The sequence below is a fragment of the Musa acuminata genome, chromosome BXJ1-11, assembly GCF_036884655.1.
Source record: "Musa acuminata AAA Group cultivar baxijiao chromosome BXJ1-11, Cavendish_Baxijiao_AAA, whole genome shotgun sequence".
NCBI lineage: Eukaryota > Viridiplantae > Streptophyta > Magnoliopsida > Zingiberales > Musaceae > Musa > Musa acuminata.
The window spans coordinates 22,444,785-22,467,814 of record NC_088337.1 but is presented as its reverse complement, the minus strand read 5'-3'; the positions used below and the strand labels follow the sequence as shown (position 1 = coordinate 22,467,814).

At 39.4% G+C, this 23,030-nt stretch overlaps 2 protein-coding genes across 2 annotated transcripts; one reads left to right on the top strand and one right to left on the bottom strand.

The window, feature by feature from the left end:
- Nucleotides 1-15,709: 15,709 nt before the first annotated feature.
- LOC103971451 (uncharacterized) lies at nucleotides 15,710-21,308 on the top strand. The gene is made up of 5 exons (XM_009385474.3): nucleotides 15,710-16,411; nucleotides 16,745-16,862; nucleotides 18,530-18,882; nucleotides 18,970-19,068; nucleotides 19,232-21,308. Exons 1-5 carry the CDS (start codon nucleotides 15,759-15,761, stop codon nucleotides 20,424-20,426), a joined length of 2,418 nt encoding a protein of 805 aa, XP_009383749.2. The 5' UTR covers nucleotides 15,710-15,758; the 3' UTR covers nucleotides 20,427-21,308.
- A 193-nt stretch (nucleotides 21,309-21,501) lies between these two features.
- Nucleotides 21,502-22,051, bottom strand: LOC103971452 (putative glutaredoxin-C14). Its single transcript, XM_009385475.3, has one exon. It carries the CDS (start codon nucleotides 21,987-21,989, stop codon nucleotides 21,678-21,680), a length of 312 nt encoding a protein of 103 aa, XP_009383750.2. The 5' UTR covers nucleotides 21,990-22,051; the 3' UTR covers nucleotides 21,502-21,677.
- Nucleotides 22,052-23,030: the final 979 nt, after the last annotated feature.

The window sequence follows — 23,030 nt, the reverse complement described above, 5'->3', positions numbered from 1 at the left end:
ACGGCAATCCCATTTTGCTATTAACAATTTTTTACTATGGATCATACTTTTAAAAAATAATAAAATATAATTTTATTATTTATAATTTCTCAATTCTCAATCATAACCTTATTCTCACGGTTTCTTATTTCATTCGCTGGAATCCTTATTCTCACGATTTCTTATTTCATTTATTGAAATCCGGGATGTCGCTCGCTACTCGAGGGCATAGAAGAAGATATTCATCACTCGTTGCTAACTACCCTTAACACTCGCAAGGATAATATATATATATATATATATATATATATATATATATATAGATAAGGGTATTTATGTCTATTTATATTTTTAGAAAACTATTAAAAATTTTAAAATGGAGTTATAAATAGTAAAATTATGTTGCAAATATAAATCTCTTTTTTTATTTGTAATCTTATTTTAAGAATTTTTAATATTTTTAAAATATCCCTATGTAAATGGACATAAATATTCTTTAACTTATCACTTAATTCTAATAAAAAATTTCATCGCCCCTCATAGAATCACTTTTCTTCTCCTTATTATTATTATTATTCTCTTCGTAATCATCTGAGCATATTTTATTGTTTATGATATAAAATAATAAAAAAAAGATAAATAATCAAATAGAAAAATGGAGGATGAAATGAATTGTATGAAGTAATGATAATTGAAAAGTTATGAAAAATAAGGACATAATTAGTAGTCGAGGATGTTCGGATCGTAAAGACACTAAGGGTAGGTGAATTAGTACTTTCGAGATAAAGTTTTGATTTGAAAGTTTGATCGAAAAATATGTATTGAAATTGTATTTAACTTGAAATGAGAGTAAGGGTTGTGGGCAACTAAATCAGTTAATAATAGAAAGAAAAAAACATAAAGAGAAATACAAACCAAATTTATAGTAGTTCGATCGTCTCAACCTACATCGACACTCGATTCCTCCTCCCTCAAGGTCATTGACTTTTACTACTGATATTCTTTTCAATGGGAGAAGATCAACTACTCTTATTGCAACTCTTTCTCATTTTCACATACTTAAAAGAGAACCTTTATACCTCTCTTTTACAAGAAAACCTCATGTCTCCCTTAGAATGACTTCTAAACTCAAGAAGAAAAATATTCAACATTTTTAGAGAGTTTACACAGTTAAAATCATAAGTTTTCGTGCTCTTTCAAGCAAGTATGAGTGAGATATTTATAGGTCTCAAATAACTTCAAAAATAGAGTCAAAACTATAAATCCTTAGGTTTTTAGGGTACTGGCGGTACTACTGCCGGATAGAGTTTGGGAACTAGAACTCTAATGGTACCACCACCTTTTTGGATGATACTACCGCTTGACAATCTAGCAATACCACCACCTGACAGCATGGGAACCCGTGCTTTAGCAGTACCATTGTTTGCTTGGGCGGTACCACTGCTCAGCCCAACTTTAGGTTATTAAATTAGCATTTCAACATACTCAATTCAGCTTTGGTATAGGCTCAATGGGCTCCTAATCAAATTGGCATGGTTACGCTTCAAAACTAACTCAATTAGACACTTAAACAATTATAATAATAAAAACTATGTTATTCGATATGTCATTTGTTCATCCAATACTTTGTCCAAACCTCCGACATATTGATCGGTGTATTATTCAATCCATCGGCATGTTGACCTCCCACAACATCTAATCTTTTTGACATAATGCTCAATCCTTCTAGCCCAATCACGCCCCTCAAATATCCATAATATTAAAAATTTTCATCACGAATCCATCCAAGATCCAAACACACATTTGAGGACACTGAAAAACATTCTATCAAATTCACATCTATAAAACCTGTACAGTTTATAATCATATATCACATCACTCGATAATTCACATTTATGGCAACCCAAGCCAACTTGACAAACATGAACAACATTTATAAATCCACAAGCTAAATAATTTATACAATCATAACTCCAACCATTTACCACAAGTTCAGATCATCATAAACTAGACTTAACATTCTGAAATTCCAAATAAGAGAGATCTTCTAACACTTTTACACAGTATATCTATTTCAGTTCATCGACAACATTTCATTACATACAAAATATGCTTATACAACAATAACATAATAACCAACAAGACTTGCCCATAATTCTGAATAGCTCTCCACTGCCTCAGCCCAATTCAAACATCTCAAAGAGTGACAAGCTGACCTGAAAGATTTATATAACAACGGAGTGAGCTAAAAACATCTCAGCAAGTGACAAAGCATATTCAGAATAAAAGGAATGGTTTCAAACAAGTAAGATATCATAATGCAAGGCAGAATACAAGAATTCTCAAGGATACCATCTCATTAGATACAAATCAAATGTGTCATGTCATTCAAAACATATTTGGTTCATAACCAATGGAGCATAGAGTAATTGGAGCATATCAATAACGTACGAGATGTTCCGAAGCATAGAGTAATTGAAGCATATCAATAGCATAGGAAATGTTCCGGAGCATATCAACGACATATGGAACATTTCGAAGCATGCCAATAATAGATGAAACATTTCGGAGCATATTAACAATGAATGAAATGTTTCGGAGCATATCAATAACAAATGAAACGTTTCAGAGATCATCGAAGGCGTATGAAATGTTCCGGAGCATATCAACGGCGTATGGAACATTTCGAAACATAACAATAACAGATGAATCATTTCGGAGCATATCAAAGAACGAATACGAAACAGAAGCTCAGACGTCGTACCCTAGCATAGTGCATGTGAGGTTTAACTCAGTGGTGGCTCCACGCCGTGATGAGTTCTCGACTCCATCCACGGGTAGCCCTTTCTTACTCGAGCCCTCTCACCCTACCCAAGTGCTAGGTCGGCTCTGAATTTCATATCAAACAGATAGATGGTGAAGTGTGATTCCAAACATAATATGGTCCATCCATTTCTGAATGACCACCAAACATAATCTAGAGCATCGCGGGCTCTAAGCACATACCCTTTACCATTTCTGGCAAGGGTCCAAATAATCCCACAAACACCAGAGTACAAAAGGGTATTGTGAACAATAAATTGGGACATATCGGAAGCACATGTGGAATAACGAAATATACATGTGCCTTTATGAGTCAATAAGATACAAATCAATTTCCAAGGGAATGAAACCAGAATATGTGAAATCGACCAAAGCTCGATTTCTGGCAGAATTCAAGAGGCACATTGAACAAATAATTCAAACTATCAATTGTGCTCCAATTTACTCAGAAATATATCATTGGAAAGATATTTTAATTTATTTTCAGATAAAACAAGTCTCGTATAAATCGAAGTTTCCAACAAAGGGTTATAATTGATTTAGTAACCAAAGGTCAGAAAACAAAATCATTACTTAGCATAATCCAAAGGGTCGGATTCAATAGATAACTGAGCAGACATTTGGACTCTAAATCTTTTAATCCAGGTATCAAAGGAAAGATCTACGAGTCTAGTTTCCAATGTAATAAGATTTGAATAAATCAAAGTTTTCAACAGGACTTATAGGCAGTTCAGTATCAAAAGGTCAGAATCTCAGACGTTGCACAGATTCGAATCGTTATGTCTAAACAAGAGTCAAATGCAAGGCTAGAACAATTCAAAGTTCCTTATATTCAAAGCAAATGTAGAGATAAAATTATAGTAAGGAAAGATCAGGACACTTGCAATAGGAAAGATTAGAAAGCTTGCAATAGGAAGGATAGGAACACTTGCAAGAGAAAAGATTAGAAAGCTTGCAATATAAAGGATCAGAACACTTGCAATAGAAAAGATTAGAACAATTACAGGAGAAACGATCGGGAAACTTGCCTTTTGAAGGTTTTGGTCCAAAGATTCGAAGAAGGTGCACGTTCGAATCCTTTTTCTACTTTTCCTCCGTCCCCTCCTTGTTTCATTTTGTGCACTTGTTTTCTTTCTTTCTTCGCAACTACACCACGAGCCGAATATCGAGGCACAGTCACCTACTCTCTCTTACTCTCATTCCTTCTTTTTCTTTCCCAAACTCAACTGCCACAACCACGCCGCTGCCACTGCCATAGTCATTGCCCCTTCCATCGCACTACCTTCTTCCTCCCCTTCTTTCGTAGACACAGCTGCTGCATACACAGTCGCTACCGCTGCGGCCGCAATCCTGTCTGTAGCCCCTTTTTCCCCCTTTCCTTTCTTTTCTTTCCCAGCTGCAACTGCCGCAGTCGCAGTCCCAGCCATGGCCGCAGCCACCACAACTACAGCCTCTTCTTTCTCCCCTGCTCTATTTCCTCTCCTTCTCTTCCAGCTGCAGCTGCCACTGCCACAGCTGCCTCCCCTTCTCCTCTTCCTCTCTTCTTCCCTTTTCCTTTCTCTTCTTCTTTCTTTCCTTCTCTTCTTTCCCAGCTGCACTGCTGCAGTCGCAGCCTCAGCCACGGCCACAGCCTCTTCTTCCTCCCCTACTCATCTTCCTCTCCTTCTCTTCCAACTACAACTGCCATCGCCATAGTTGCAGCCCCTTCTTCCCCTTCTCTTCTTCCTCTCCTTCCCTTCTTCCTTTCTCTTCTTCTTCCTTTCCTTCTCTTCTTTCCCAGTTGCACTGCTGCAGTCGCAGCCTCAACCACGGCCACAACCTCTTCTTCCTCCCTTGCTCATCTTCCTATCCTTCTTCTCTTCCAACTACAGCTGCCATCGCCGCAGCCGCAGCCCCTTCTTCCCCTTCTCTTCTTCCTCTCCTTCCCTTCTTCCTTCCTGTTAGAGCTAGCCCCAGGATATTTACCAAAGGGTAATTTTGGCAACACAACAAAGACAATAAAGCGGAAATAATAAAAGCGACAAGAACAAACAAAACACCAGAACACCAGATATACGTGGTTCGGTCAAATGACTTTGACCTACATCCACGGAAGAAAGAGGAGCAAATTACTATTATAAAAGAGGGACACTTACAAATGCCTTAGGAAATGTTCCTAGGCCATAAAACACCTTCAGCTTCCTAAACAAGAAGACTTCAAACCATAAGCAGGTTTTCTTGTGATGCCTGCTGTACTTCTTGTGGTGTGTCTAACATCAAAGCTCAGACCCTTATTTATAGTTCCAAGACGTGACAACAAGTCTGATTTTCCCGATGTGGGACTATGGGACTTGCCAAACTAACAAATCTCCACCTTGGCATGTCCCAACAAAACTTGCTCCACCTTCTTCACAAAAGCCCCAACGGGCAATCACCAACAATGAACACCAACCAAGTCCAAGCACTGCTTGAACTTGTAAACCGGAAGAGGCTTCGTAAACATATCAGCTGGATTGTCCTTCGTATGAATTTTCTGAACAAGGACTTTTCCTTCAGCAATGGTATCCCATTTGCATCCAACAATTTTCTTATCCAAAGACGGCTTCACAAGACCCCAAGTTCTATTCCGATGGAGAGATTCTATTTCTTCATTCATCACAATCAACCACTTAGCGGAATTATCACAAGAAACTGCATCTAAGTAGGAAGTAGGCTCACCAACTTCACTTGTCTCTTCTGCAACAAACAAAGCATATGCAACCAAATTTGCATACCTTTGTGGTGGTCGAATATTTCTCCGTGGTCTATCCTTGGCTATGGAATATTGCTCTTCCTCTGGATCATCTGCATCAGTAGACTCGGGACCACCTACTGTCATTCTTTGAGTAGAAGAGTTCGACTTAAAAGAATCTGAACTACCAATCTCAAGCTCCACCTGCTTCTGCGCACTATTATTTGTACAACTAGTAGATTCCTCTTTAGAAGATAGCATAGATAATTCATCAAAAGTAACATCTCTACTGATTATAAATTTTGGGGATTTGGGATCAGGACACCATAATCTGTATCCTTTCACCCCAGAAGCATACCCAAGGAAAATACACTTTTTAGCCCGAGGCTCTAATTTTCCTTCATTTACATGCATGTATGCTGGGCACCCAAAAATTTTAAAATCAGAATAATCAGCAGGAGTATCTGACCAAACTTCCTCTGGAGTTTTAAAGTTAAGTGCTGCAGAAGGAGCGCGGTTGACAACGTAACAGGCCATATTAATCGCCTCTGCCCAAAAGTCTTTTGTCAACCCTGCATTTGAGATCATACACCTCGCTCTCTCCAAGAGTGTTCTATTCATACGTTCTGCCACACCATTTTGCTGAGGTGTCATCCTAACAGTGTGATGCCGAACGATTCCTTCATTTTTGCAGAATTCTTCAAAGTCACCTTCACAAAATTCCATGCCATTATCTGTTCGAAGCCGCTTAATCTGTTTACATGTTTGCTTCTCAATCAAAGCCTTCCATTGTTTAAAGGTTAGAAAAACATCATTTTTATGCTTTAGAAAATAAACCCAAACTTTCCTGGAATAATCATCAATGAAAGTCAACATATACCTGGCACCACCCTTAGACTGAACTTGAGCTGGACCCCAAAGGTCTGAATGAATATAGTCAAGAGTACCTTTCGTTTTGTGAACTGTCGGAGAATTGAAGCTGACTCTTTTCTGCTTTCCAAAAATGCAATGTTCACAAAAGTCCAGTGGCCCAGTACTCTGTCCGCAAAGTAGACCTCTTTTGCTCAATATGCTCAAACCTTTTTCGCTCATATGACCCAAACGCATATGCCATAATTTGGTGATGTCAGAATCAGACAATGATGATGACGAAACTGCAACCGAACCTGTGACAGTAGTTCCCTGCATAATATACAAGCTACCAGACCTACAAGCTTTCATAACAATAAGAGCACTTCTAGAAACTTTCATAACTCCACCTTCAGCTGTGTATTTACACCCAAGGGCCTCTAGGGTGCCTAAAGAGATGAGATTCTTTTTCAAATCAGGAACATGTCTAACATTAGTGAGCGTCCTCACAATACCATCATACATTTTAATTCAGATTGTTCCTCTACCAACAACATCACATGCGGCATTATTGCCCATCAAAACAATTCCACCATTACAAGATTCATATGTGGAAAACAAATCCCTATTGGGACACATGTGATAAGAACAACCTGAATCTAAAATTCATTCATTTTTAGACCTCGTCCTGTCATCAATAGTAGAAAAAATATTTCCAACATTCTCATCAGTTGCTACACTAACTTCAGCGGATTCAGTAGTTTTTTCAACAAAATTTTCCTTTTGCTTTAATTTATTTTTCAATTTAAAGCAATCAGATTTAATGTGCCCCATTTTATGACAATATCTGCATTCCAAATTTCTATGTCTGGATTTAGATCTAGATTTAGATCTACTACTGTCAAATTCTCTTTTATCCATTTTATCCCTGACAACCAGACCCTCAGCCTGATTTCCTCTACTTTCCCCAGTGATATCTCTGTCTATTTGCTCCTTAGATTTTAGTGCAGATTTAATTTCCTGATACGAAACTGTTTCTTTTCCATAAATCAAAGTATCACAGAAATGCTTAAAAGATTGGGGAAGAGAACACAAGAGCAACAAAGCCTTATCCTCATCATCAATTTTTGCATCTATATTCTCCAAATCCATAACCAAAGAATCAAACTTATCAAGATGCGAGAGTATAGATGTACCTTCAGTCATCCGAAGCATATACAGACTCTGCTTCAAGTAGAGACGATTCTCCACTGTCCTCTTCATGTACAAGGCTTTAAGTTTGTCCCACATGCTCTTAGCCGTAGTCTCCGTAGCTACCTCCCGTAAAACCTCGTCAGAGAGGTTTAGAATGATGCTGGATCGGGCCTTCTTATCCATACCCGCAAGATCTTCCTTTGACGTACCATCTGGAATGTTCTCAGCACCCTGAAGTGCCAAATCAACTCCGTCTTGAACCAGAATGGCCTCCATCTTGAGTTGCCACATGCCGAAGTTGACATTTCTGTCGAATTTCTCGACAACAATCTTTGTTATTGTCATCGTTGCCAAAAGATCCCAAAACCAGGCTCTGATACCAGTTTGTTAGAGCTAGCCCCAGGATATTTACCAAAGGGTAATTTTGGCAACACAACAAAGACAATAAAGCGGAAATAATAAAAGCGACAAGAACAAACAAAACACCAGAACACCAGATATACGTGGTTCGGTCAAATGACTTTGACCTACAACCACGGAAGAAAGAGGAGCAAATTACTATTATAAAAGAGGGACACTTACAAATGCCTTAGGAAATGTTCCTAGGCCATAAAACACCTTCAGCTTCCTAAACAAGAAGACTTCAAACCATAAGCAGGTTTTCTTGTGATGCCTATTGTACTTCTTGTGGTGTGTCTAACATCAAAGCTCAGGCCCTTATTTATAGTTCCAAGACGTGACAACAAGTCTGATTTTCCCGATGTGGGACTATGGGACTTGCCAAACTAACACTTCCTCTTCCTCTTTCCCTGCCACAGCTGCAGCTGCCACAGCCGCAGCCGCCGCTACTTCTTTCCCTTCTCCTCTTCTCCTTCCTTTCTTCTTCTTCTCTTCTTCTCCTTCCTCCCCTTCTTCTCCCCGACGAACAGCACCTCCTTTCCTCTGTTTCCTCCTGTAGGAAATAGAGGTGCCACCTCTTCACCCGCTTCTACTTCTTCTCTTCTTCCTCACCATCTCTTCCTCTCCTTCTCTTCCAACTGCAGCTTCCATTGTCGCAGCCGCAGCCGCAGCTCCTCCTTTCCCTTCTCTTCTTCTTCTCCTCTTCTTCTTCCCTCCTCCTCCTCGGCATCACACGCACCCTCTCCTCTGTTTCCTCTGCAGGAAACAGAGGTATCACAACCTCTTCTCCTGCTTCCTCTTCCTCTTCTTCTTCTTCTTCTTCTCCTCTTCGAACGCCCCACACCTCTCCTCTGTTTCCACCTGCAGGAAACAGAGGTGCTACAGCCCTAGCTGCTGCCACCTCTCGCTCCTCTCCCTCTTCCCTCTCTTTTCCCTCTTCTTCTCCTTCTCTTCTTCTCCTCTTCCCTTTTCCTCCCCAACGCCACACACCTCCTCGCTGCAGCCTTGCCGCAGCTATCCTCCTCTCTTCTTCTTCTTCTTCTTCTCTTCTCCCTCTTCTTCCTCTCTTCTTCTCCCCACGCCTCACCGCTCCTCTCTCTGTTTCTCGAGAAACAGAGAGCGTGGGAGGCGGTGGGATAAAACCAAAATTTTCGGTTTTCTTTATTTTTTTCTTTTTGCAACTTAATAGTTTAGTCCTTGAAATTTTTATATTTACATATAGGTCCTCCAATTTACATATAAATCCTTATTAATACATTTTTAAAAGTGAGGGATATTACACTCTCCCCCCCTTAAAAGAAAATTTAGTCCTCTAAATTGGTCATAGCTCAATCGATGAAAAGATGAGGATTATGATTTCTTTATTTCCTCCTCTGCTCTCAAATAGTTTCATTAATACAATACAATTATACAATTATACAATTATCCAAGAGTGACCGAAATATTCTCCTCCTTGATCCTCAATATACGGTAACCCGACCTTCAATCAATCTTTGAAAATACTTGTGCACCCTGCTGTTAATCAAACAAGTCGTCACTTTAGAGAATACTCATATGTGATGGTCAACTGATTCAACTGTCCATAATTAATACAAAGCCTCAATGTTCCATCCATCTTTTTAACTAACACCGGAGCACCCCATGATGAAATATTAAGTCAAATAAAATCCTTATTTAATAGTCCTTGTAGTTGCTTTTCTAATTCCACTTACTCAAATGATATCATTTTATAGAGAGGCTTAGATATTGGGATTATCCCAACGACCAAATCAAAATCAAAGTCACATTTGGAGGTAATTCAGGTAAATCATCTTGGGATACATTAAGCAAGGAGATAAATCATGTCCAATACTTTCAAAATAAAAGATGCAAAAAGTGATCATTTGTTATATACCAATCCATACTGGTATGATAGGAAGATAACCAATCCATACCAAGTATAATATCAAAACTCCAAATCTTCAGGAGAACTAAATCAGCAAAAAGTTCAAGTTCTCCAATAAAATCAGACAAGAGGACCATATTCAAGTTCGTTATCAAAGAATCTCCAATGATCATATTTACATATAGCACATAATGCAATGGTCTAGGTTGCATACCCAAGTGATAAGCAAAATATTACGAATCAAATCGTAGATAGGACCCATGGTCAAACAAATATTTGCATTCTTTCATAAACATGCATAATACCTTCGATCACTAATTCAGAAGTTTTTAGAATCATATTCAGTGATAGCATACACTCTGACATGGGCTGATGATTTTAAGAGGTAGTGACTCTTTCTTCTTGTTCAAGGGCAGTCTTTTATTTTATGATCCAACTTTCTACAAGCAAAACAGACTCCAATCACCCGAAAATTTAAATTTATTTCATAATTTAACTTGTAATTCACACATGATTAAGTCTTTTATGGTGACTTCCCATTTCAAATCCAAATGTCTTGACCCTCTTGTTATCACTTTCTGATTCATTTACAATCATATTTTTATTGGTAAACTTGTCCTTATTATTCTTGCCATAGATCTCTAAAAAATTCTTTTCATTGTTGCCATTAATAATCAGCCACTACTTCCAATATACGGTAGCAAAAGAAATCTTTTGATCATCAGAACAATTTTGTACATCAAATATCTTCTCCATTTGCATCATCAATTATTCTGCCACCAATAGATTAGGTGCACCATGCTTCTGCTGCGCCACTCTAATTCAATATCCCCGATTACCCCATTCATCCCACTTAATTAATCAAAACCAAATGAAATAGAAGGACTAAATGTTCTCGTCATCCTAGATTACTAAAATGCATCAAAGAAAATTTCCACCAATCACAATAGCTCACTAGACCTCAATATATTTTGCACGTCAACATATCAAATATTTCAGTGATCCTCAAACCATGCTCTGATACCACCTCTGTCACGCCCCTCAAATATCCATGATATTAAAAATTTTCATCACGAATCCATCCAGGATCCAAACACACATTTGAGGACACTGAAAAACATTCTATCAAATTCACATCTATAAAACCTGTGCAGTTTATAATCATATATCATATCACTCGATAATTCACATGGCAACCCAAGCCAACTTGACAAACATGAACAACATTTATAAATCCACAAGCTAAGTAATTTATACAATCATAACTCCAACCATTTACCACAAGTTCAGATCATCATAAACTAGACTTCACATTCTGAAATTCCAAATAAGAGAGATCTTCTAACACTTTTACATAGTATATCCATTTTAGTTCATCGACAACATTTCATTACATACAAAATATGCTTATACAACAATAACATAATAACCAACAAGACTTGCCCATAATTCTGAATAGCTCTCCACTGCCTCAGCCCAATTCAAATATCTCAAAGAGTGACAAGCTGACCTGAAAGATTTATATAACAACGGAGTGAGCTAAAAACATCTCAACAAGTGACAAAGCATATTCAGAATAAAAGGAACGGTTTCAAACAAGTAAGATATCATAATGCAAGGCAGAATACAAGAATTCTCAAGGATACCATCTCATTAGATACAAATCAAATGTGTCATGTCATTCAAAACATATTTGGTTCATAACCAATGGAGCATAGAGTAATTGGAGCATATCGATAACGTACGAGATGTTCCAAAGCATATCAATTGCAAATAGCACATTTCAGAACATATCAGTTCATAGCAAATGAAGCATAGAGTAATTGGAGTATATCAATAGCATAGGAAATGTTTCGGAGCATATCAACGACATATGGAACATTTCGAAGCATGCCAATAACAGATGAAACATTTCGGAGCATATCAACAACGAATGAAATGTTTCGGAGCATATCAATAACAAATGAAACGTTTCAGAGATCATCGAAGGCGTATGAAATGTTCCGAAGCATATCAACGGCGTATGGAACATTTCGAAGCATAACAATAACAGATGAAACATTTCGGAGCATATCAAAGAACAAATACGAAACAGATGCTCAGACGCCGTACCCTAGCATAGTGCATGTGAGGTTTAACTCAGTGGTGGCTCCACGCCGTGATGAGTTCTCGACTCCATCCACGGGTAGCCCTTTCCTACTCGAGCCCTCTCACCTTGCCCAAGTGCTAGGTCGGCTCTGAATTTCATATCAAACAGATAGATGATGAAGTGGGATTCCAAACATAATATGGTCCATCCATTTCTGAATGACCACCAAACATAATGTAGAGCATCACGGGCTCTAAGCGCATACCCTTTACCATTTCTGGCAAGGGTCCAAATAATCCTACAAACACCAGAGTACAAAAGGGTATTGTGAACAATAAATTGGGACATATCGGAAGCACATGTGGAATAACGAAATATACATGTGCCTTTATGAGTCAATACGATGCAAATCAATTTCCAAGGGAATGAAACCAGAATATGTGAAATCGACCAAAGCTCGATTTCTGGCAGAATTCAAGAGGCACATTGAACAAATGATTCAAACTATCAATTGTGCTCTAATTTACTCAAAAATATATCATTGGAAAGATATTTCAATTTATTTTCAGATAAAATAAGTCTCGTATAAATCAAAGTTTCCAACAAAGAGTTAAAATTGATTTAGTAACCAAAGGTCAGAAAACAAAATCATTACTTAGCATAATCCAAAGGGTCGGATTCAATAGATAACTGAGCAAACATTTGGACTCTAAATCTTTTAATCCAGGTATCAAAGGAAAGATCTACGAGTCTAGTTTCCAATGTAATAAGATTTGAATAAATCAAAGTTTTCAACAGGACTTATAGGCAGTTCAGTATCAAAAGGTCAGAATCTCAGACGTTGCACAGATTCGAATCGTTACGTCTAAACAAGAGATATATCAAATGCAAGGCTAGAATAATTCAAAGTTCCTCATATTCAAAGCAAATGTAGAGATAAAATTACAGTAAGGAAAGATCAAGACACTTGCAATAGGAAAGATTAGAAAGCTTGCAATAGGAAGGATAGAAACACTTGCAAGAGAAAAGATTAGAAAGCTTGCAATATAAAGGATCAGAACACTTGCAATAGAAAAGATTAGAACAATTACAGGAGAAACGATCGGGAAACTTGCCTTTTGAAGGTTTTGGTCGAAAGATTTGAAGAAGGTGTACGCTCGAATCCTTTTTCTACTTTTCCTCCATCCCCTCCTTGTTTCGTTTTGTGCACTCGTTTTCTTTCTTTTTTCGCAACTACATCACGAGTCGAATATCAAGGCATAGTCACCTGCTCTCTCTTACTCTTATTCCTTCTTTTTCTTTCCCAAACGCAGCTGCTACAACCACCGCCGCTGCCATAGTCGTTGCCCCTTCCACCGCACTGCCTTCTTCCTCCCCTTCTTTCGCAGACACAACTGCTGCATACGCAGTCGCTGCCGCTGCGGTCGCAATCCTGTCCGCAGCCCCTTTTTCCCCCTTTCCTTTCTTTTCTTTCCCAGCTGCAACTGCCGTAGTCGCAGCCATGGCCGCAGCCACCACAACTGCAGCCTCTTCTTCCTCCCCTGCTCTATTTCCTCTCCTTCTCTTCCAGCTGCAGCTGCCACTGCCACTGCTGCCTCCCCTTCTCCTCTTCCTCTCTTCTTCCCTTTTCCTTTCTCTTCTTCTTCCTTTCCTTCTCTTCTTTCCCAGCTGCACTGCTGCAGTCGCAGCCTCAGCCACGGCCAAAGCCTCTTCTTCCTCCCCTGCTCATCTTCCTCTCCTTCTTCTCTTCCAACTGCAGCTGCCATCGCCGCAGCTGCAGCCCCTTCTTCCCCTTCTCTTCTTCCTCTCCTTCCCTTCTTCCTTTCTCTTCTTCTTCCTTTCCTTCTCTTCTTTCCCAGCTGCACTGCTGCGGTCGCAGCCTCAGCCACGGCCACAACCTCTTCTTCCTCCCCTGCTCATCTTCCTCTCCTTCTTCTCTTCCAACTGCAGCTGCCATCGCCGCAGCCGCAGCCCCTTCTTCCCCTTCTCTTCTTCCTCTGCTTCCCTTCTTCCTTCCTCTTCCTCTTTCCCTGCCACAGCTGCAGCTGCCACAGCCGCAGCCGCAGCTACTTCTTTCCCTTCTCCTCTTCCTTCTCCTTCCTTTCTTCTTCTTCTCTTCTTCTCCTTCCTCCCCTTCTTCTCCCCGACGAACAGCACCTCCTTTCCTCTGTTTCCTCTTGCAGGAAACAGAGGTGCCGCCTCTTCACCCGCTTCTACTTCTTCTCTTCTTCCTCACCATCTCTTCCTCTCCTTCTCTTCTAGCTACAGCTTCCACCGCCGCAGCCGCAGCTCCTCCTTTCCCTTCTCTTCTTCTTCTCCTCTTCTTCTTCCCTACTCCTCCCCGACGTCACACACACCCTCTCCTCTGTTTCCTCTGCAAGAAACAGAGGTATCACAACCTCTTCTCCTGCTTCCTCTTCTTCTTCTTCTCCTCTTCGAACGCCCCACACCTCTCCTCTGTTTCCACCTGTAGGAAACAGAGGTGCTGCAGCCCTAGCTGCTGCCACCTCTCGCTCCTCTCCCTCTTCCCTCTCTTTTCCCTCTTCTTCTCCTTCTCTTCTTCTCCTCTTCCCTTTTCCTCCCCAACACCACACACCTCCTCGCTGCAGCCTTGCTGCAACTATCCTCCTCTCTTCTTCTTCTTCTTCTTCTTCTTCTTCTTCTTCTTCTCTTCTCCCTCTTCTTCCTCTCTTCTTCTCCCCACGCCCCACCGCTCCTCTCTTTGTTCTCGAGAAACAGAGAGCGTGGGAGGCCGTGGGATAAAACCGAAATTTTTGGTTTTTTTTTTCTTTTTGCAACTTAACAGTTTAGTCCTTGAAATTTCTATATTTACATATAGGTCCTCCAATTTACATATAAATCCTTATTAATACATTTTCAAAAGTGAGGGATATTACAGGCCCGATGCCCGAACTCTGACTCGATGCTATCCGACCCAACGTTTGTATGATTTGCCTTTATGTGATCGAAGTTTCTCTTACGTCATTTATTTGAAATGTTTATTACTCTATAAACTCATCAATTGATTTAATCATCAAAATTGATATTAGTAATAAACTTAATTTTATTATTATTTAGATTTGATTAAGGGATTACCAATACTAGGTTAGTAATATCAATCTCTCTATTGTAACATAAGTAATCTAGAAAAAACTGGCTCATTAATAAGTATTATTTAAAAAAAACTTTTCTAATAATTATATATATATATTTTCCACGTGGTAGCCCTACTTACGTAGTCAAATGTCTTCTCCACAAGACAATTGAAACAGTAAATTTGCTGCCTTCAATCAGAAAAATAACTTTCACCTTACTATTCACATACAATGGAACAAAACTCAACTCATTGATCTATTTCTAATTTCTAATCTTTTAGCCCCAACGTAGAATAATAAAAGTGAAAAATATAGAATTAACAAAAACTATGATCGCATTCATTACATGTTTTTTCATTCCATAAACATAACATTTTTTACTTGATTTAAAAATAATATTTCTATCTTAAAGATATTCTTGATTATTAATAACTTATTTATATTTATAATAATTTTAAATAATTAGATTTTTAAATAAAAAAAATAAATTAAAAAAATATTATAATCGAAGATTTAGGTCGATACATCATATGGATCAGTCCGTATAGTGTTCCTAATAATTATTAATCTAATTATCTTGTAAAGGAGGTATTTTTGAATTCTCCGTAATATGATTAAGTATATTTTTAAGGGTCTATACGCAACAAAACCACTTGTATTCATCGATATTTAGCTGTTTCATCCTCCACACTTTCACAGTCGAGGGTTTTAGAGGAACCCCAACTCGATCCTCTCATGGCATTCTCTTCCGTTTCCCTCCTCCTCCGCCGCCGCCGCTCCTGCGTCGCCTCTTCTCCCCCAAAGCTCCTCCCTCTTCTCCTCGTCTCCCGTGGAAAAATCCCACAGTTTCCCCCCTCCGCCCGCTCCCTCTCCGCCACCCCTCTCCCTCTCCCCTCCGACCCCCCCGACTCCCCCAAGCCCTCCCTTTCCACTCGCCTCTCCTTCGTTTTCGACCAGATCGACGCCATCGACCGCGACCGCACGGCCAAGGACGCCGCCCTCCAGCGCATCCGTGCCTGGCACCAGAATAAGCCCCCGCCGCCTCCCGCAGAAGACGGCAAATTCGCACCTCCCGCTACTTGTGGTTCGACCCCCTCCGAGGTCCACGATCTGGCGGCCGATGTGAGGACGGATGAGAGCGTCAGAGATGTCCTCAGGAAGGAGGTGGAACTCGTGCACCCCTGGCCGGAGTGGATAGAACTGATGGAGAGATTGGCGCAGCAGAATTACTTTGATTTCCGGAGGACGGATGAGGAACGTGTCGCAGAGAATCTGTCCATCGACCTCTCGAGGATAAAGGAAGAAATGGGGTTTGATTTCTCGAGGGATTGGACCACCGTGCGGAATGCTTGTATGAATCTTGGCCGTGACCGCTTTGATATTTTAAGGTAGGAGCAAGTTCTTTCCTTAAAAAGTTTTGTTTTTGGTGGTGCTCTGGTGATTTTGGGATTTGGGATTTGTCCAATTTGGTAATGGTAGTGGATACCTTCCAATTTTGATCTTTTTGTTTGTTGTATCAAGTTCATGGAAGAAACTGGTGGCTAGAATTTTACCTTGTATTACGGATGTTACTTTGGTATTGATTGAATAACAACTTTGTTTGAAATAAATTTTTTTGACATGATAAGCATGCACAGGTGCACCTTGGAACTGTTTCTGAATGTTTTTTGGCTTTATAGCATTTGAAGGTACAGTGATAATGATGTGCTATTGAAATATAGGTCATTGTCGAGGAAGGATCTTCAAGTTCTAGTTGGTCATGGATGCCCAAGCATGGACCCAAAAGTTGTTTTCTCAGCGAAGCTGTTGAGGAAGCTTGTCCACCTTGATGAAGGAGACGTATGTACAGCCATTTTTAACATATATAATATATAGTTTATTATGAGTTGGAAAGAATCTTATGCTTGTTTTCTTGGTCTTTTTGGTGATTTCTATGTTCGAAATATCTTCATCTTTTTATATCATGAATGCCTACTTAAAAAGTAACTTGCATCACCTATATTACTAGAGTAACTAGACAAACTGTTTCTTTGTCCATGAAGGTTACTGCATGTTTTGGGTTGTTGCCTCAATAGGCATTTTCATTAGCAAAGATAACAGGCCTAGCAATACTGTTGACCACTAAAGAGATGATGAGACATACAATATGTTAGAAGTTTGTTAGTTGAACAGGACTATAGAGTATAGAATTTGTTGTGTTCAGGATGAAATTAACCAGATGTCTCAATTGTCCTTGAAGCATGGTCTTCTTGGTGCTTTGCTGATGCTATCAGATATGGCTTGCCCTTGATGCAAGAAGCAATATGTAGAGCAATGTTCAGGTATAGTGTGAGGTGCTTGTTGGAAAGTTCGCTAATTTTTTTAACTAATTATTACTATAATTGCTATAAGTCAGCAGTAAACATGATTTTTTTTCCAAAATGGGTGAATAATTGGAGTTTCTAGAATAGCAACAACAGTAATTTACCATATGGTGTCAGCTACATGGATAATTCCTCACAAATTAGCTCTGTCAAGGGCGACCTCTAACAGTAGCCATATTATTTACATTTAGAGAACAATGATATTATAGGCTTTTAATTTTAAAGCAGTGATTGCTGATGAGATCTTTGGTGCCAAAGCATGTGATCTACATCCTGTTGCCTTAAGCAAAATATACCAAATCCAATTATCCATTTCCATTTTCCCTTTGTGCACAAAAACATAGAAATGATGTTCTTAATCGGTTAAAGTGTTGCTTTACGTTTGCAAATAGAGAAACATGTTAGACACCCTAGGCATGAACTATATGCTTAATACTTTGTTTGATGGATCCAAAATGATTAGATCATCCAACACGAATGATTTTAGAACCTCTTAAATTACTATAGCTGATCCCACAGTTGATCAATACATGAATGAAGGAACTTGGATTAAGATTAGCTCAAGGTGACATCAAAACTGCCAATTTTCAGGAGCCAGATTTTGGTTGATCTTAGATTATTCCAATTTATTGTTACAGATCTTAGTTACTGCTAGCACCATGCTGGTTCAGGTTGATCCTGGGTGACCTTGTTCAATTTTGATGTGGTTGGTCTAGATAGGCTTTTTTTTCTTTTGCATCGTGCACGTGCCACGTTCTTGCTGCATCAAGGGTAGTCATCTGCCACCGAGGACAGGGAAACAAGCACATATCCATAGGGGGGTTTGAACTAGCAACCCATTGAAATCTCTTGGGTGCCTTAACTGCCCAACTAATGGGTGTCAGCAGTGGATTTCCATCTTTAATATGCAAAATCGACAATTGTGACTGTACAAGTAACTTCCGCTTATGAGGTTACATAGAGGCACATTTTGGTGTTTCATGAATTTGATAAACACATCTTGAGTTTGCTTTCCACTTAAGACTTCAATTCATCTACTAATTGAGTGTGGCAGCAGATTCATAGGTGCTTCCATTTATGTTGAATCCATCAGATACTGTGAATTGCAAACATAACCATGTTTTTCTTGCTTTGAAATCTTAGGTATGTAGTTCTTGCAGTCTAAGGAACTCATGTGGTAGAGGATATATCCTTACACGCAAAGAAGACGAGGCACGCACTCTTGATGTTATGCGCGTCTTACTGACGTTTGGTTTTGACCATGTAAAAGAAACAGTTGAAAATAAACCTCTCATGAAGATGAAATCTGTGAAAACCGTTGTCCGCAAGCTGCTACATGAGATTGTTAAGTTGAGTGCAATTCCAATAGATCCCAATCTTCCACCACCCATTATCCAGAAGCCTCCTCCTAAGGTAAAGCAACCCCCTCCGCCACCGAAAAAAAGAGTGGGACGTGGTGATGTGGAAATGAAGAAAGGAGATTGGCTTTGTCCCAAGTACTTCTTTTGCCTTTGTGCTTCTTTTGAATTCTTTTTCTTGATCCTGTGACTTTGTTGGCTAAAGTTAAATGATTTTGGACTCAGGTGTGACTTCATGAACTTTGCAAAAAACACTGTTTGCTTACAGTGTGATGCTAAACGACCCAAGAGGCAACTCCTCCCAGGGGAATGGGAATGCCCTCAGTAAGTTCTTTTTATCTTTTCGTTTTTACTTTATCTCTGACTTCAATAGATATATGATATCTGTTCATATGGTTGTTGTTTTGTTCTCCTTTTGGTGAAGTAACTTAGCTTCACAATCTTAGAAGTCCTTAAGAATCTAAAGTTCATTTATCTTTTTTGTTAGGTGCAACTTCTTGAACTACAGGCGAAACTTGGCATGCTTTCATTGTGATCACAAGCGTCCCCCTGATGAATATACAGATAATCAAATGCACTTAAAGCAATCTGGTCCAAGGACAAGATTGGAGAGGACCACCAGAATGAGAGATGTTTCTAATGCATGGAACTTTGACTTTGATGACAATGAATCTGATGGTGCAGATGTTGCTGCATTTGAGTTTGCAGATTTTCATAAAAGCAATGTAGGCTCTCCAGACAATCGGTCTCATAGGGGAACTGATATGGAATTTGAAGATGATACTAGTCATACTGCCAGGGTTTCAAGAACCCGAGAACAAGATCAGTCCTTTAAGGAAGCTGATGAAAGGAAATCCACCTTTAATTCGTATAGAACAGGATTTGATGATTTTGATGACAAAGAGGATGATGATGTGGACAGTTACGAGCTTGATAGCCCTCGAGCAAGTGAAGTTTCTCGGATGAATTACTCTGAGCTGGAGCAGACATCCGAATCTGAAGATTTTGAGGAATTTGATCATCATGCTAAGTCAAGCCAAGGTGCCAAGGATTATGCATCTGACTCCGAGGATGATGCTCGTGCAAATCATCCTTATTGGAGACCCAATCATGCTGCAGACGCTAGACGGAAGTCTGGAGGCAGGAGTCACACCCGCCCGTGTAGGGAGATGCCTTTCAATTCAGATGATGACTATGAACTAGGTTCTGATTCTGATGAAATGGATGGGAGTTTTAGGTCTAAACAAGGAAAAGGCCATCAAGAAAATCTACATAGGGCTAGTAGAGGAAGAATTTCTGATTCTGATGATGGTTCTCTTCTTGGTATGCAGTCTGATGATGATGACTTACGTGCCAGACGAAATAAGAAGAGAGGAAAATCCACTTATGGAGGTTCACAAAGAGAGTTTCTATCCACTGATAGAATAAATGGCAGAAGGAATTCTTCTGTTAGTGGCCACGATGGCTTGTCTTCTAGAGGATTGCACATGCGTGGAAGGGGTCCTGGAAGAGGTCCTGGAAGAGGTGGCCATGGAAATTTCAGAGAGAATGAGAGATTTCAGCAGTTTGATAGGCAAGTTGATAGGAAAGGATTTGGTTTTAGGCAACAAGGAAGAAGGAATCAGTTTCCCAATAATGGAACACGAGGTTCACGCAGAAATGTAAGAGATTCGGAGTGGTAATGAAGTGTTTCTATGCATTTGATCAGCCTGATAGTAGGAACAAAATTTATGATCGGCAATGGAAGTGCTAGTGATTTCCTGATTGATCCAGCAGCTTTGATGATGATGAATATAGGTCTTAGGGATGGAAGACCTATATAGAAAATGTTGCTGTCTGAACTTGCTAAATTCTCTTATAGAGGTGAGCATTTTGAAGCAATATACAGGTGATTTTTCTGTTGAAGAAACTAACCCTTGGGTTGGTCTCCATTACGGTGGTTGATTGAAGATTTTGAATATTCACTGTCACAGCTTTGCATTTTTTTACAATGTTTCTTACCTCTGAAGTCGTTCGATCTGCCCAGCAATCATTTCAATGAAGTTTGTTCATCATGCTGATTATTCTTTGGCAATCTTATACAGTACCATGTTGTTGTAGTTTATCCACCAATGCTACAAGTGCCAAACTTTTGCTATTGGGTCTCTGGTTTGTAAGTTCCTTTTCTTTGGAATAATTGTTCTGCCACATCAAAGAATAAATAACCATCAACTGACTGGAAAATTAGCTCTGACTCATCGAGTGATGTGTATCATTCTTTTCTCATGGCAAAGAAGTGGTGAGCTGTGATCTGTCTTTTTAGTTTCTCCCTTTTGGACAATTTTGGGATCAGAAGATGACAAGAGTTGGGAAACTGGTTTATGTATATAGTCCCTGGGACCTCCAATCTGGTATCTGGAAAATTTCTTGTAATCTCATCAATACTTGCTTTATTTCCTTCCATGTTGGTGTAGAGGATATGGAAAAACAATTATTGTGAAGACCAGTGAACACACAACGTGGCGTGAGATGAATGATTAAAACTTTTGAACTTTGTGAATGAGATGACGATTTTGTAACCTTGAGATGTTTGTGTTTTTCATTTGGGAAATCTCGAGTGTTGGTCTTTTTGGATCCATGCACGATGGTGTTCTTTGTTAAAGAACTTTTTCTGCCTTTCATGATCATCAATCTATCTGCATGTGTTGGGTGTGTCATATTATAAATCCTCGCAGGTAATGCAGAAAACAAAACAAGAGGGGGCAATGCAACCAACCGTAAAGGGAATTCTGACCAGTAAGCATTATTATTGCGTCGAAGTTACATGATATTATAACACGAGTTCTTATACATCAGCATAGTCGTATCTCTCAATAGTTTATTTCCACGCATCCCTAGTCGAATTGGATCATCATCCAATACTACTCCACAGGGCAGAGCAGAGTTTAGAGTGCTCAGACCCAGAGAGCACCTGCATCGCGAAGAAGAGGGACCAGTTTCCCACCCAGGTGAAGTGACATGATCCTGTCCGTAGATCCAACCGGCTTGCCGCCGATGAACACGGCCGGCACCGGCGGGTTACGCCCCACCAGCTTGGCGAGAGCCTTCCCCATCTCTCTTCCCCTGGGGTCCTCGTCCAGCTCGTAGACGGCGGCATTGACACCCAGGTCATGGAAGAGACTCTTCACGGTGTGGCACATGCAGCAGGAGCTCAGGCTGAAGATTACGACTGCCTTTTGGGATGCCAACTTCATCACCTTGTCCATTCCTGATGCACACACGAGATGTGGCTGTTTGAATGACTGTGTTCTCAGAGATTTGTTCTGTGTCGGACTTGTTTCTGCTGCTTGACTCGATTATATAGAGAGAGAAAGAGACAGAGAGCCAAGAACAGCACCGGAGCATGTTCCATGGCCAAAAGGCCCTTCTTATCATTGTGTTGACAGTGACCCCTTTGTGTCAGCAAGTGGAGTGATTTGGATAATGTCAAATATCTAATCAGCTGTGGCCACAGATCGGCCAATGCATGAAGGAGGAATATGAACCATTTAGCTTTTGACGTCGACAAATGCTTTTGCATTTCGATAAGGTTCGAATCCACCCTCCCTCTTGGAGGATCAGCAGGGGACGCCCACCTTTGCTGCACAAGTTTCAAGACTCCTGAAACGTACGTGTACGTGAGCTGCCACTGCAAGCACACGAATTTGGCAATTGGCAGAGACGGGACAAAGGTTACAAATATATTAATTAGTTATCTTTAATATTTCGATCCATATATTTTCAAAAGTAATATTGAGATCCTTATTATTATTATAAAAATAAAATATTTAATTCTGTTGCTCCAATAAAATATTTTTTTTTAATTTTTAATTTTATAAAATTATCTTTTTTTTTTTAATTCTGTATAGGAATCTTAATGTTTTACTTTCTTAATTTCGTAAGAATAAGAATCCCAATATAACTTAACTTTTGAAGGTGTCGGGATCGAGATTGCTAAAAATAACTAATTATAAAAAATATATAATTAGCTATATAAATTAAAATCATTTATTTTACTGCCTTTTACGTACATATACATATTAGAATGAGCATAATAGATCATTTCTAAATTTTTTTATTTCTTCACATCAACGACACGCCGTAATATTTCAATTAATCGAGATCGACCATAACGATAGATTTTACATTAATTTATGCCAAACAGTATCCTTCGAAGTTCTCATAGCTTCTCGTAAATAGTCCTTTTATTTGTTTTACCTCTTTTTGCACCGCTAATTCTAATTGTTATTCATCGATATATCCATATC

Coding starts and splice junctions, on each gene's coding strand:
- LOC103971451 (XM_009385474.3), top strand. CDS start 15,759: ATGGCATTCTCTTCCGTTTCCCTCCTCCTCCGCCGCCGCCGCTCCTGC. Junction 16,412..16,744: donor GACCGCTTTGATATTTTAAG/GTAGGAGCAAGT, acceptor ATTGAAATATAG/GTCATTGTCGAGGAAGGATC. Junction 16,863..18,529: donor TCCACCTTGATGAAGGAGAC/GTATGTACAGCC, acceptor TTGAAATCTTAG/GTATGTAGTTCTTGCAGTCT.
- LOC103971452 (XM_009385475.3), bottom strand. CDS start 21,989: ATGGACAAGGTGATGAAGTTGGCATCCCAAAAGGCAGTCGTAATCTTC.